Below are 15994 nucleotides of genomic sequence, written 5' to 3'. Positions count from 1 at the left end.
CCAACTTGGTCTGTCGTTCCGCCTTTGTCTCTATAAGCTGTTGTACTGTGTGTGTGGCGGGGCGTAAACTGTGATATTCTGCCTTCAGAGACAGCATGGAGCTCCGTTGTTTGTCTGGCACCATTTCCACACGCCCGGATTAAAAGTGTAATCCCGAAAAGCGCCAGTGTTTTGGACACACATACACAATTGGTTTCTCACTGGCCCCATCGCCCTGCATATGAATGTGTTTATATTGCATGTAAAAGCTCCCTCTGCTGGCTAAAGTGAATATGACATTGCCATTTAAGACAAAGCATTGATGGAGCATGCAGTGCTCGCCAATGCGTTTTTTTCGTTAATCCTCTATGTAGGTTTTAATGTCACAGCTACCCTTAAGGCATGCCTCCGTAGGACACCATATATCTTACTGACAAATGGCCATTGTTTGCATTCTACTTTTAGTTTTCTCACCAGTAAAAATAGATTTTATTCCCTAAACCACAAAACAGAATGTCTTTACCAGCCCGAAAAGGGACACAACTTTATTTTTTTAAGTTTGAGCCCAATTCCACATTAAATAAGGTCAAAACATGTGTGCTTCTGCATATTAAATTATTCCTTAAGATAATACCCCCTTAATTCAAGTTGTATTCTACATCCAGAGACGCACACTGTCATTGTATTCCAAGCAGAAGAACAGTATGCTTTTGTTTTGACAAATATTGTCCAGTATACAGACTGGTTCTGTGTGATTCATTGTTTCTGTTGTCTCTGCCCATCCATCCTCATGTGACTGACCTCTGACTCTGTGTGCTATGTCTTGTTCTGTTAAGGGAGAAGATGGAGAGCCAGCTGGAGAAGGAGGCTCGCTTCTGTCAGCTAATGGCCCACAGCTCTCACGACTCTGCCATCGACACGGACTCCCTGGAGTGGGAGACAGAGGTGGTGGAGTTTGAAAAGGACAGGGTAAGAGTCTTGTTACTGAGCGTGACGGAGGGTGAGAGCCAGTGGAGCTCTAAGGACTAAAACCACTTGATGACATTTAAATACATTTGTCAAAATGGAGTATACTGACATTTTATATTATTCCGTCTTACAGGACGACATGGATTTGAAGGCACTTGGATTTGATATCGCAGAGGGGGTAAATGATCCGTATTTACCAGGAGATTATGGAATATTTGTTACAAGGGTGGACAAAGGAAGTATCGCAGATGGAAGGTTAAGGTATGAGCTGTCTCACGAAACTCTCCTTTTTCATTTTCCGGACCAGTCGCTTTTTAAACCCCTTACCATTTATCCTCTTGTGTTTCCAGAGTGAATGATTGGTTGTTGAAGATTAATGACATGGACCTGACCAATAAGGACAGGAAGCAGGTGGTGAAGGCCGTGCTTAATGGCGGCGGGTTGATCAACATGGTGGTACGAAGAAGAAAGTCTCTAGGAGGAAGGCTCGCCACTCCTGTCCACATCAACCTTGTGGGACACAAAGGTATATTAGTGTTATATTCCAGAGCTTGCTTTGTCTTTTTTATTACTATGCCTTGTTAATGCTTCAGTGTTATATCATATTTTCCTGTTTATTACCCCATTTCTAGACAGCGGTATCGGTCTGGAGAGCGGTGTGTTCGTCACAGCACTCGTTCAGGGCAGTCCAGCAGCCAGGGAAGGTTCTCTCACAGTTGGAGACAGACTGATCGCTGTGAGTCTTGGCTTTAATAAAAGATAATAAAACAATTATTATTTTGAAACCCCTTCCTTCCACACACACCGCACCTCAGCTCACATAGGTACCTTTAGCTTTCTAATTCTGGCCTCGTTCTATTCTATAATCCACACTCCAAACCAGATAAAGTGGGATTTGGTCGAGTATGTGAAGTAGAAAGTCTCCTGCTTTTGATTAAATCCTCAAAAACCTGCCGCTCAACAGGGCTACATGGAGCAATGTTACCTCTCCTACACACAGCTGCAACATACTCACACTTTAGGGAACAAGTGACAGAAACTAAAATATGCATCAGTGTCTTATCTTTGAAAAGTGACCATGTCTTTTGAGATTAGCATAACTCCCCTGCTAGTTTAAATGTAAGCATGACACCTTTGCATAACCTTTAATTCCCGTAGCACTTGGATATCTCTGCTCAACATTTAGCAGTGCAGTCTCGTAAGCCAGGGAAGTGATATGCCAGATGATAGCTCAGCAGCCATTAGCAATGGTAAGTACATATACATGCCTTAAGAGATCTCTATCGTGGAGGAGTATCGTATTTGATCATGCCCTTGTTAATGTTAATCACATCAGTGTATCGGGTTGTAAACAACATATTAAATGCTTAATTGTGTTTGCAAAATGAAGAGTGCTGAACCTGCGATGAAAATGAAATATGCATGGGATGCAATTAAATGTCAGCAGCTGAACTCAGAGGTGAGCTTAGATGCTCGATGAAATGAATCCAAGTTGGTAAAGGTTTGTGCATTAGCTTATTTTAGTCATGATATGTATTGCGCCACTTTCTACTTTAATATCTCTGATGGCTTAAGAAAAATCCTCAAATTTAGCCTTTTGTGATGGAAATGTGCAGATTGCTGTGTGAGGGTTCTTCAGACTGAAATAGCAGCCTAGATTTCTCGTGGTTACCTCATTCGCAGTAGGTGAGATACATCTCGGGCCCCAGGCAATCTCATGTTCACGAGATATGACACCTGAATGTGTTTGTTCATCTACATTTAGAGTACTGCCAATAAAGCCTACACACACCTAAGAGGAATCTCAAAAAGGTTAGCATAGTTTACTTTAGTGCTCAAGGACCTGTCCTCACTTCCAATGTCTTTTTCTTCTCCCCAGATAAATGGCATTGCTCTGGATAACAAATCTGTGACGGAGTGTGAGGCTCTGCTGAGGAGCTGCAGGGACTCTCTCAGCCTCTCTCTCATGAAGGTGGGCCACATTGTCTTTCTGAGCTACTTTTTCTTCACCTTTGTCAAAAATCAATGCCTTTCTTTCTACTTTCTTATGCCCTACATGGAAATTCTACAACAATTGTATCACAACATCCCTTCACCTGTCCTCCCCACAGTTTTTCCCTCACAGCACATCGGGCCAGAACATCTTTGAGAGTCTGCGAGAGTCATCGGAGAAATCCAACGGACGCATTCACCTGTCGGAGATCCACTCTCGGAACAGCCGCAACCTCAAACACAACAGCTCGACACAGACTGACATCTTCTGCCCTGATGTCGGGAGCAGCAGCAGCACAAGTAGCATCTCTGGGGAGCGGAGGAAGGTGAGAGGGGAATCTGACGAGGCGTACAGCGATGAGCGCAAGCCCTTCTCCATGGGTTCCCTCCATGCCACTAGCCTTCGGCCGGCCTCTGACCTGGGCACTGGCCGTTATGGGCCCAGTGCTTTCCAAGAGTGCTGTCCCTACACAAAGGCGCCTTCCTCCTTGCCTTTTGACCCCGTCTCTGCCTCGGACTGCATCACAATGGAGACGACCCTGGAGAAGAAGCACAGCGGGGGCACGTGGCCCAAGATGATGGTGGGGGGTATGTCGGTAGCACCAGATAACAGCAGTCCAGTCACAGCAGCAGCAGCAGCCCAGCTCTCCATCTACAAATCCCCCAAACAGAGGAAGTCCATATTCGAGCCGGACACTTTCAAACGCCCCGAAACACCTTCCTCTAAAATGGAGTACATGGCAGCCAATCAGATTGCTGCAGTAGCCGCTGCCGCTGCTGCAGCTTCAAACGCCCCGCAGCCTTTAAAGACAGAGTCCCTCTCCTTTTCATCGACCCCGACCCCCCCAACCCCACCCACTCGCAGTGACTCCTTTAAGTTCAAACACAAACATCAGAGCAGCTCTGCCTCCGACTGCACCATCACCTCAGAGGGTAAGGGGGAGGCGGCCATCGCCATGGCAGCAGGAGAGAGCAGAGAGAGGAGTGAGCGAGAAAGAGACAGGAACGGAAACCACTATTATCTGGACGGCAAGGTCCTGACCTCGAGGAAGTCGTGTGACGAGGACATCGGCCGAACCCGAGGAGAGGAGCCAGAGGTGAAAAGGCCACGCCCTAAATCTGCCCCCGCCCTCAGACGTAGGATGACCCCCCAGACCATCACTCTTCCCTCCTTCCAAGTAAGTCCATTTAAGGCTCTAAATTGGATTGACAATCTTTTTTGTGATCCCTGCACAATGTTAGGACAGTTAGTCTCTAATAAAGAGATGAGTACATTTGAAAGGTGTTTGAAATTCAAAATGAAACCATTTAAAATCATCCAAGTGGGCCAAAGCATCTACTTTTTTAAATAGAATTGACAGCCCCGTCAGAGTTATGCCTCTGGGACTTGCCTCTTAGCCAGCGTGTCACTGTGATTGATGCTCCTGCACCGGTACGGGACCCAGCCCAGGCGCTGAGTCAGAGCCTGGGGCGCCGGCAACCGTGCCTGGCTACCTCTCCAGGCACAAAAGAGAAGGCAGCGGGGATAAATGTTCATTTTTACCGCTGTGGGATGTTCATGCTGTCATTTTTCTCATATGGTAGTTGTCTCCAGCAAAGGTTAGAGGACTCCTTCCAAGACATAATGGTGTTTTGTTGCCCCGCAGGGAAAAAAGGTAACCGTTTGTTTCTGTCATTCATCACAGAGCTACTCCAACGATGAGCATTCACCGGAGCCCAGAGACATGCTGCGTTCCTCCCCCAGCCGCTCTCACAGGCACAGCGTCGGCTTCGTACCCACAGTCTACAATGGCAGCCTACCTCCCAGTGAGTTGCTCAAAGGTTTACACAAACACATGGTTGCATGAACTACAGCAGGGGTGTCCAAACTACGGCCCGGGGGCCAAATGCGGCCCGTGGTCCACTTTGAATTGGCTCTCAGCTAATTCTAAAAGTATAACGGAAGATGGCCCACACATGAAACGTGTGCTTGTCTTAAATATATGTGTAAATATATATTACAAAAGTAGTATTCATGTGTCTATAAGCTACATTTTCAAATAAATTCCGTCAATTAAAGTTGAAAACATTTTCTAACAAATCTTAGTTGACAAAAAAAAGCCCAATAACCTATTTGCACAACAAGCTTGAAATATACCCTTCATATTTCCCCTTTTATTATAAGAAATCTGAGCAATGAGCTGCTAACAAATAAATGAAACCCTATGGAAAGCTGTGATGTATTCTGTTAAAGTATATTCAAGTATCAAGCATAATTGACCTACATTTGATTGATTTTGCAAACTTAACTTATGAGGCAGTATACCTCTCCTCTAGTGAGGGGCCCCAGCCGGTCGGATGTTTTTCTGTATGTGGCCCTCAGTGAAAAAAGTTTGGACACCCCTGGCCTACAGTATACGTAATCCCTGCCTCGCTCTCTAACATGGTGGTGTGTCTGTGTCTTGTCAGATTCAGCCCACCGGGGTCTGTCTCCTTGCCCCGCTGTGACAGCCGTGATGAGGAACCCTGTGTACACGGTGCGCAGTCACCGCGTTCACACCAGCAACTGTCCATCTGTCGCCTCCCAGATCTGTCACCAGCACACCCACACCAGGTTACCTCCCTTTTACATCCACCAGATCCTTGACTACTGTTTTATTTATATTGTCAGCTGATCATTTAAAGGTCCCCTATTATACTGTTTTTCATCAATATATTATAGGTCTCAGATATATATATACAAAACGTGTCTCTGAAGTGTTTGGCTCCAAATACCAAACAGATCATTGTAGCATCCCATAATCCCCTTTGTTTCAGCCCTGTTTCAAAAGTGCTGATTCTCTGTCTGTTACTTTAGATGAAAATAAGGAGCCACTCCCCACGCCCCTCTGAGAGATATTTGGTTAGAACGAACACAATGGTGCTCTAGGAGGAGATTCAGGTCATAAGGTGGTGGGGGGAATACCTTGGTTGGTGATTGGCTAACGGTTACACAAGTCAAAAAATCGTTATGACATCATAAAGTGGCCAAAATCTGATCAGCTCATTTTCATTTTTTTTTTTATATAAATGGATCAGGACAAAAAGGGAGCGAATCTTTGTTCCTGAAACTTTCAGAATCTCTTTACACAGAGGGGACACATGTTTATGTAAAACACACAAACAACTGGATTTTGCATAATAGGTGACCTTTAATGATAATAATACATATTTTTATAGCGCTTTTCCTAATGCTCAAAGACACTTGAATGATGATGAATATTTCTTAATTGGCCTGTTTCCTTAAGGCAAAATTAATTAATTTGGGTGAGGGTGCAGAATAATTTCTGACTGTAGTTTGCATTAATGTTGTGCTATTGTGGTTTCGCTCTGCCCATCATTTGAATTACATCTGAACTGTAATGTAATTTTGTTCAAATAAGTGTTTCCTAAGGCTTTTTCTTTTTGTTGTTGTAGCCCACAACACCAGGGTCGCCTGAGCCTGGACCTGAGCCAGCAGAAGCGAACGAGTGACTTCTCTGAAACCTTGTCGTCACGCAGCAGCCGAGCTTCACACGGTACAAATTCACTGCCCTCCAGCGCACGACTCGGTCAGTCTGACACTCACGCACGCACTCAAACACACGTAAAGGTCACAGCCTCGGTGCCCTTTCTCTTTTTTGGATGTTGTGTCACAGCGTTTATTTCTGTATCATCTCATCCCTGTTCCAGGTTCTTCCAATAATGTCCAGTACCGCACAGAGAGGATCAAAATCCCTTCCACTCCACGCTACCCCCGCTCCATGCTGGGGTCAGACAGAGGTACGGCGCTCACCCGGAAAAAAACAACTTCACTCTCCATACATTATTGATATGAAAAAAATACTTTTCACTCGAGATCCTTTGATCATAAACTGCACAGCGGCAGATATAGCTCTAGCCATATTTGATTTGGGTTCAGGCCTGGTTTAACTCACTTGGCTGTATGATCAATGTCTTTTTTAAAGTTTTAAATTGAGTTTTTACAGCATAAAAAGGTAAAATGTCATATTCTATTTCCACGTCATCCTCAGAAGTGGAAATCTTATTCAAATGCCAGTGTTGATCTTCTATGTGGGCAGCAATCCTTCGGTCTCTTTTAGCCTTTGATTCCCACCAAATTATGACATTTTTATTACTACAAACAATGTTACTGTTTTCAGATAGTGGTCAAACTGAAAGATAATGTGTCCCGTTGCACATAGTCTCCAGGCATTTCAAGATTTGATTACCCAAACCTCCACTGCTGGTGTTTCTTTTATTAGGCTAAGCTTTCACACACATACAGTAGTGTTGAAACAAACATGACAGGCAGCTCAGGTTGCAATGTGTCTGTCGATGTCAGGATATATATATATATATATATATATATATATATATATATATATAAATTGTATGTTTATGTTTACCGTTGAATCACATAATGTTTTTAAGTTGCATTTGTATTCACATATTGAATCCACATGTGTATCTTTGTGAAATCTCTGACTTGTTCTGTCCCTTGTTACTCCTCTTCCCCTGAATCCAGGCTCCCTGTCGCACTCTGAGTGCAGCAGTCCCAGTCTCATCACACCTCCACAATCACCACTCAATCTGGAGACTTCTTCATTTGCCAGCAGCCAATCACAAGGCTCCATTTCCACTTTGCCTCGCATCTCAGTCAGCCCTTTGCCGATGGGGGAGCGCAGGAAAGACAGGTATGACGAAAACGAATACACCTAGATAGATTTGTTAAAGAAGTACACCAAGAAAAGGATTTGCCCAGTTAGGATGACATTTCTGTGCTAGTGTTATGCTGTCAAACATTGGAAAATTGTAGGTTAAATATAAAAGCTGACTAGAATATTAATCAAATGATTGTTACTGGTGCAATCGTTGTGATAGGACAGGTATTCTGGGAAGAAATGGTTCTACAAGTGGTGTAGCTGGTGGGTGAATGACGCAGAGTATTATTATAAAGATGACTTCTGAAGCTGTTACAATATGGCCTACGTTTGCCCTTAGGGATCCTCTCAGGCTAATTCAAAAGACGTTGCCAGGCAACAGGTCAGAGCTGTGCAATCCCTCATTGAAATTCAGAATGAAAATCCTATTAAAACTCCTAATAATTTCATAAAGCCCCCTGGCTGTTTCAGGAAAAGAAGCAGCTGCTGCTACAGTATGTTAGGATTTGTTTTTATTCGTTCCTCTAAAATATCTGTCCCATTTTGTCTCCTCAACACCTCTCAGTCACTTTTACTGTCTCTATATGATATCTGTCCTCCATTCTGCTCTTTATCTTCCTCTCGCCTATCTGCAACCTTCAACTTCCAGACCTCTTTACCGTAACCGATCTTTTCTAAGGATTCCTCTGGCTGCAAGGCCGAGGTTCTCCTCTCTCAGGAGCCTCAGGTTCGTGCTTCATCACAGTGCTACAAACCAGGGAATGCCCACCTTTCCCCAAATTCAAGTCGTTGACATTCTTCACTGCAGTTGGCTGGATAATATGGAGGAGCAGAATCATTTTGTGCACTCTATATGCACTATACGTTATGCAAAAGAAAAATGGGATGTTTTTCACCCTTCACAAGAATGCCTGTTAATTTTCAGATAGCTAGTTCTTTGCATGCCACAATTTTAGCGCCTTAGGAAACCAACATAAAGTATACCTGATTATCTACACTCGCAGAACTTCAAAGGTTCAGTGTTATGTTTATATGGCTGCACTTGTCTCCCTACATGTCGGAAATCCCACTTCTATCCCAGATTTTGCATGCAGTGTCCATGCCCCATGATGACGACATGGTCAACATGCATGTTTGTTTTTTGGCCTCAAGTCAACTCGCCTCTCAGTCCGCAGTATGTATGTATGTATGTATGTTATGCAATGGTAATATAATTCAGCCTCAAGCTTCTGGCATTTGTTTGTACACCACCACTCTGTTTTACCCCCGTGTCTGGCTGCTGATCCATTCCTCTTATCCGCCCTCATGGAAGTGTATGCGCTGTCCGGAGCCAACTTGTAACCGAGACACACAAAGTTCATGCAAATCTTCATGTGAAGGGATTTCACTTGACTCAGTGTCTCTGTACTGTAAACCTGTCCTGGTTCTTCTGTTAGCCAGGCATAAAGTGGACTTGGGTGGAGATCAATTTACAGGCCTGGAGGGAAATGTTACTTATCTTATGTTACAGGTCTCCCTTGAAAAAGAGATCTATGATCTCAATGGGACCAATCTGGTTAAATAAAGGTTTGAAATTATCGCAAACATTCTTTTATCAGTAATCAGACTTTCCATTGATAGTTTTTTATATTAAAGGTCCCCTATTATACTGTTTTTCATCAATATATTATAGCTCTCAGATATATACAAAACATGTCTCTGAAGTGTTTGGCTCGAAATACCAAGCAGATCGTGCATTGTAGCATCCCAAAAGTGCTGATTCTCTATCTTTTATCTTTAGATGAAAATAAGGAGCCACTCCACACGCCCCTCTGTGAGATATTTGGTTAAAAAGAACACAATGGTGCTCTAGGAGGAGATTCAGGTGATAAGGTGGGGGTGTGTTACCTTGGTTGGTTATTGGCTAATGGTTACACAAGCCAACAAAAATCGTTATGACATCATAATGTGGCCAAAATCTGATCAGCTCATTTTCAGACAGTTTTTTATATAAATGGATCAGGACAAAAAAGTGAGCAAATCTTTTTTCCTGAAACTTTCAGAATCTCTTTACACAGAGGGGACACATGTTGGTACCACTTCACAATAAGAATACCCTTATAAAGGATTCATAAAGGGTTTATAATTAGGTTATTAATTAGGTTGTAAACACTTTATTAATCATTAAGAACCATTTATAAACCAGTTCTAACATAGTTTTCATACGTTAACACAGGCTCACTATTTGGCAATATGACTAAGCCTTATATTGCCTACCTAGCGAGAATCAACTCAGTGAACAACAGATACCAAGGATGCTGGCTGATGAAGAAGACAAAGTAAGCTAAGTCGCCAATATAAGGCTTAGCAGTTGTGAAGCTGACCGTTGAGCGGCCCAGACCAAGCAAGGAGGCAGAGGCAGAACGTCCAAAAATATAACCCAACGTGGGCATTTATTAAAATATGAACACATTACACACAGCCTCAATCCTGCTGCTGCTGTTCACGTGAGCCCAGCCTGCAGCCACCAGGATCTCACACACACACTCCCTTTCCTAACAGACAGGGAAACAGAGCCTAAATACCCACACACACTAATCAGCAACTAGACACAGGTGAGGGGGGAGGAGACAACACAGGGCACCAGGTGCACACAATCCTTTAATAAATACTATCTCAATAATTAGTATTTAAAATGTGCAAATATGCCATACCAAACGGTACTGTGCAATCACGCTAATAAAGTGCAAAACTGTTCACTAAAGTGCTGAGTTACCAGGCCCGAAGCCGTCAGTTCACAGTGACGAAGTTACCTTCGTCACAGCAGTACAGATTAATGTGGGCTCACTATTTGGCAAGCAACCGGTCACAGTTGCCCTGTTTATCTCATGTTGTATAAAAGCTTATTAATGATTTATAAAGTGTTCACAACCTAATTAATAAATGAATTACAAACTATTCGTAAACCCTTTATAAGGGTAGTCTTATTGTAAAGTGGTACCCACATGTTTATGTATAAAAGACAAGAAAACGTGGATTTTGCATAATAGGTGACCTTTAACATGTATATTATATTTGGACAAGATAGGATTTTGATAAGTAAAGCTAAAGCCTATGTAGTAAGCGTCTCTCCAGAGCTGTAACAAAATTGGTCCATTCAACTGTGACGTCCCCTCACCCTGTCCATGTGCTCCTTGGGGTCACCCTGTAACTGCTTTTCTTGGCTGATATGTATTAATACGTTAACCTCCTTCCCACCAGGCCATACTTGGAAGAACCCCGCAATGTGGTGGTGCAGAAAGGCGCAGAGCCTCTGGGCATCTCCATCGTCAGCGGGGAGAACGGAGGCATCTTTGTCTCTAAAGTAACTGGAGGAAGCATCGCCCACCAGGCGGGGTTGGAGTATGGAGACCAATTACTGGAGGTATGAACAACCTGCTGTCGGTCAAAAAGGTTACCGCTTCAAAATGTATAAATAAGAATGCATTGTAAAAAAGCAGAACCATACAGCAGCAGTAATAATTATGCTCATACTAGTTTAAGTTCACTTCAAAGGCTCAGTAATTTTGCTGTCTCTGTACATTTATTCTGTATGACATACTGTAATGTCCTTAATGCAAGACTGTATTCATTAGTGTTGTCACGGTTCCCAGTATTTTAATACTTGCTGAAATGCATTTGCCGAATACGTGTTTTTACTTAATGTAAAATGGCTGACGGAGCTGAAATTCTATTGAGGACATGCACTGTCCTTGTGGATGCTACACAGTCGCTAAAGGAAGAATTTGTAGGAGTAGCTTAAATAAAAAGCGTTTTTAAGTTAAATATGTAATTGTTGGATAAATAGATTAAGTTGGAGCAGTTAAGTAATGTTGCCTTTCACTACCCCTTCAATAAACTGGTCATTATCTAAGAAGCACATTTCAAAACTATTTACACTTTTCCTATATTAGAAAGGTTGGTAAAGATGTTATATTTTAATTGAGTTTCAATTCAAATAATTGTTTTTAAACACATCTGTTTTTAAGTAAGACATTAATGGAATTTTTAAAGAGTTAAGATTTTCCCTGTCATTAATAGTTAAATGTCTCAAAGTCAGATCTCAAACTCAGTGGTGGCGCTACAAGATGAAATCCCCTTTATCTGTATAATATAATAATGTTGTGTGCATACAACTAAGCACGGTTGTTCTGCACTTTAGAATTGCAAGTATGATTACAGATGTTACCTGGCCAATAATGTTAAAATAATGGCCGCCTGTTTAACAGAACATGAACTCCTTTTAAGACTTTGATAATGGCTGTAAAAGTAATGCCCTTTAAATTCTTTTGAGTATCTTCCCCACCAAGTACTACTAAAGACTAAAACCCTTAATAGACTCGGAACATACTGTGTATCATTACCCCCACCTCAGCTAAAACGTTCTCCCTAACCAGACTTTTCTGTCTTTGTCAGTATAATGGGATCAACCTGCGTAACGCTACGGAGCAGCAGGCCCGCCTCATCATCGGCCAGCAGTGTGACACCATCACCATCATGGCCCAGTACAACCCGCACATGTACCAGCTGGGAAACCACTCGCGCTCCAGGTAACAGGATGTTTCTTGTAGAATTCTCTGTTCATATTCCCTGTAGGGTTAGACCCATGTGTGCTGCCCGGCTGCTTCCTGAATCATCCAGTTAGTGTTTCAGTTTAAGAATGACATAAGCATTTATATTGTGTTTTTTATGCTCAGGTGCTCTTTAAATGCATTTGTAGTTTTTTTGAGCACAGAAGCAAGATGATACATTTTTCACACTTTCTTTTCTGCTGAATGAACATAAAGGAATTCTCTGAACAAGCAGTTGTTCACCCATATGCAGAATATTAAGATGTAATTAACTATGTAGCTGTTCATCTTTAAATATTCACAATATGCACAAATGAGTCCATTTCATAGCTGAACATGGAGTCTAATACTGAAGTATAATACATCCATATTAAACTAGTAAAAAAACTAATGAGAAACTACAATTCTATATAGACATTTAAGTTTTGGAGGAAAGTATGTTTATAGAAATTTGACCGCATAAAAACAATGAACCTGTCCGTGATCTCTGGTGGACAAAGCATGTAATAGTGACATTACCTTTACTGGGAAGTTCATTACACAAGGTTTTTTGCAATGTCATTTTATTTGATTGAGGCAAAACTGTTCTCCTCTTTCTCTTCCGGTGCAGCTCCCGTCTGGAGCCAGTCAGCTCTCTGTCGACCCCCCAGGGGAGCGGAGCCGCCACCCCCGACAATCACTCCACCATCGACACACTCAGCGAACAGGACGAAGGCACGCTCACTCCTTCCTCCAAGCAGACCACACCCAATACCAGTCCCCACAATTTCATCAGGTAAACCTCTGAACAAACATTAATAAGAGTGAGGACAACAAACACACCATATTGGAAAGTTGATTGTGAGGAAATGATTGCTCCATGCTACACCCCTACACTACAATAACTCTCTAATCGACCGCTTGTTGTCCCGCAGAATGCCGTCTGAGGGCAGCAGGAAGGCGGTGGAGCCACGGTTGGTGACGGTGCGGCGGCCCGGGGTGGAGGTGGGGGTCACACTCTGCGGAGGGAACCTACGGGGCGTTTACATAGAGAGCCTGGATGAGGACAGTCCTGCCAGGGGCCCCGACGGGCTGCTTCCTGGGGACCTCATTCTGGAGGTGGGGACCTTTCTGACTTATATTCAAACACACATACGTAGACGTAGGAATTTCGTAAAAATGTAAACGCAAAATCCACTATTTCATATCTTTTTTTTACCTCAACACGTGTCCCCTCTGTGTAAAGAGATTCTGAAAGTTTCAGGAACAAAGATCCCCTCTCCTTTTGTCCTGATCCATTTATATAAAAGCCTGTCTGAAAATGAGCTGATCAGATTTTGGCCACTTTATGATGTCATGACGATTTTTTGGCTTGTGTAACCATTAGCCAATCAGCAACCAAGGTAACCCCCCCCCCCCACCTTATCACCTGAATCTCCTCCTAGAGCACCATTGTGTTCTTTTTAACCAAATATCTCTGAGGGGCGTGGGGAGGGGCTCCTTATTTTCATCTAAAGTAACAGACAGAGAATCAGCACTTTTGAAACAGGGCTGAAACGGAGGGGATTATGGGTAATGCTGCAATGATCTGTTTGGTATTTGGAGCCAAAGACTTCAGAGACATGTTTGTATATATCTGAGAGCTATACTATATTGATAAAAAAACAGTATAAAAGGGGACTTTTAATGCACAACCCCCTCAGAAACTAACCAATATACCTTGCAAAACATTTATATATATTTAGCATATTTACAATTATTCAAGTACAACAAGTTTTCTATGTGTAGTGTTTTCTGTATAGCTTTGTAAGACAGTGAATAGTTGTAGCTGTAATTAGTTTCTTGACGTGATCCCAGGGCTAAACTTTTCTAATAAGATGTTGCAGAGCTTTGTGTGCTTTTGTTACTTTAGTCTCAAGCACTGCCAGAAGGTGGGCAGGCATTTCTTTATTCCCTTCCCCTCATTGTTCCTCATTGATCCTCTCCTCGGCTGCGTTCTCTCTCACTCCACGTTCATGATCCATTTAGAGCACAGCAAACTCATAACAGACAATTCGTGACATGCTCCCACTTACTTAGTTCTCTGCCACAAAGAATTCTGAATTGCCATGTGGCTTTGTCATCAGGCCGCACAGCATCACTCTGTCCTTCAATCTCCCTTCTTGTTTGTTTTTTCTTCCCCCCAAACACGGCACAAATCAATACTGCGACACTTTAATACAGCTGAAAGCTTGGAGGAAATGTAGCTATTTACCCTTCACAGACACTGCAAATGAATACACAGAAATGTCTCTGCTACTTCTTTTATTTTAGGATGTGAAGTTTTCTTTTTTTCCATTCTCATCCACTCTTCCCTTTCAGTACAACTCGGTGAATATGAAGAATAAGACGGCAGAAGAGGTGTACGTGGAGATGCTGAAGCCTGCAGAGACGGTCACTTTGAAGGTGCAGCATCGGCCAGATGACTTCAGCGCACTCAAAGACACTCCAGGAGATGGCTTTTATATTAGGTACATGCACGTGTATACACAGCGCACATGCACACAGCTCAATGTCAGGCGTTAATGTGTAACCGCTCTGTAAGAGGACCACAATCATTCTCCCTAAGCAGCCTCCTCTCTGCTATAGATAGTCACCACTGCAGCCCCTTTGGACAAGATGGAATCTATCTCATCTAATCAATTACGTCCCAGATCCAGCGTGTGACTGCGATGCTGCTAATCGCACCCCATATTTAGGTTATCTATTTAGGTGTTCCATGTTTTAGAGCTCAGGGTTTTCCAGGCCATTAGAAATACACTGTATATGAATGGAAAAAGGAGCTCTAAAATAGTTTATTGTTGGGAGTCTGTCAGGGTGTGTTGCCTCAGCTGCCGCAGTCACTTGTCATATAGGCAAGTGGGCTTGTGTCGTCATCTGCAGTAAATACACTCAGCCTTACAGCTTGTCACTGATAGGCTGTTGGGGAATGACTTACAAGGCTCCAACAAGATGCGAGTAAGGCTTCTGCTGTCAATAGATACACTTTCTCCACACTTCCTTTCTCGTCTTCTCTGATTCAGGATCTTGTTCTCTCCACACCTGCTCTCTCTCACTTCATCAACTTTATTCTCCTCCACTCTCTGGTTCTGCGCTGCTCTTCATAACGCCCCATATATCTTTGTCTCTCCCTCTCAACAGAGCACTTTACGACCGTACGGGGGAGGCGGAGGGGGACCTCAGTTTCAAGAAGGATGACATCCTGTACGTGGATGAGTCTTTACCAAAGGGCAGCTTTGGGACATGGATGGCCTGGCAGCTAGATGAGAACGCACAGCAGATCCAGAGGGGGCAGATCCCCAGCAAGTACATGTGGGTGGAGAATTCAAGGCACGCTTACACACATACATTTTTGAGCTGGAGGACAGTTTTTAACAGCTGTGACAACAGTCTGTGCCATACTGCTGCGATGTAGGAGTCATGTGCAATGTCCCTTCTCTTCCATATGTTTTTATGCTGTCCTTTTTGCCCTCACGGCAAAGTCATGTTGTCCGCATTATTGTATGTCTAACGCTTTTTTTATGATTTTGTACTTCTACTGGGCCTGAAGGGACAGTTTCAAGTTACAATCAATTCTTAAAAATAATAAATCAACAAAGTATTATGTCATCAACATTGACCCTTAACAACTATGCTTAACCTTAACCTTAATCATCTTAGTATACAAAAATAGTTAAACAATTGAAACGGTTATGTTTCAGAAACTTGGGCTTTTAATGTTTCTACTACTTGTATACATAAATGCAAGGCAAGTTTATTTATATAGCACCGTTCAGCACACGGCAA

The 15994-nt window shown here is 42.9% G+C and overlaps 1 protein-coding gene across 8 annotated transcripts in view; it reads left to right on the top strand.

Annotated features, from left to right (window-relative positions):
* Positions 1-15994, top strand: part of dlg5a (discs, large homolog 5a (Drosophila)) — a 38674-nt gene that overhangs the window by 18516 nt on the left and 4164 nt on the right. For 2 of the 8 annotated variants that reach the window (XM_034237776.1, XM_034237780.1), the window contains exons 11-28: positions 816-948; positions 1082-1209; positions 1299-1474; positions 1581-1684; positions 2828-2920; positions 3060-4118; positions 4626-4746; positions 5389-5533; positions 6376-6509; positions 6631-6720; positions 7466-7634; positions 8251-8328; positions 10842-11004; positions 12036-12169; positions 12801-12965; positions 13105-13288; positions 14531-14679; positions 15350-15538. In XM_034237776.1, the coding sequence (XP_034093667.1) occupies positions 816-948; positions 1082-1209; positions 1299-1474; positions 1581-1684; positions 2828-2920; positions 3060-4118; positions 4626-4746; positions 5389-5533; positions 6376-6509; positions 6631-6720; positions 7466-7634; positions 8251-8328; positions 10842-11004; positions 12036-12169; positions 12801-12965; positions 13105-13288; positions 14531-14679; positions 15350-15538 (3414 nt within the window). The remainder of the gene's footprint in view (positions 1-815; positions 949-1081; positions 1210-1298; positions 1475-1580; positions 1685-2827; positions 2921-3059; positions 4119-4625; positions 4747-5388; positions 5534-6375; positions 6510-6630; positions 6721-7465; positions 7635-8250; positions 8329-10841; positions 11005-12035; positions 12170-12800; positions 12966-13104; positions 13289-14530; positions 14680-15349; positions 15539-15994) is intronic. The other 6 variants (XM_034237781.1, XM_034237777.1, XM_034237784.1 and 3 more) reach the window with 4 other exon arrangements.

This window comes from Gymnodraco acuticeps, unplaced genomic scaffold (assembly GCF_902827175.1).
Source record: "Gymnodraco acuticeps unplaced genomic scaffold, fGymAcu1.1, whole genome shotgun sequence".
Lineage (NCBI taxonomy): Eukaryota > Metazoa > Chordata > Actinopteri > Perciformes > Bathydraconidae > Gymnodraco > Gymnodraco acuticeps.
The sequence above is the reverse complement of the archived record's forward strand: the minus strand, read 5'-3'. Positions and strand labels throughout refer to the sequence as shown.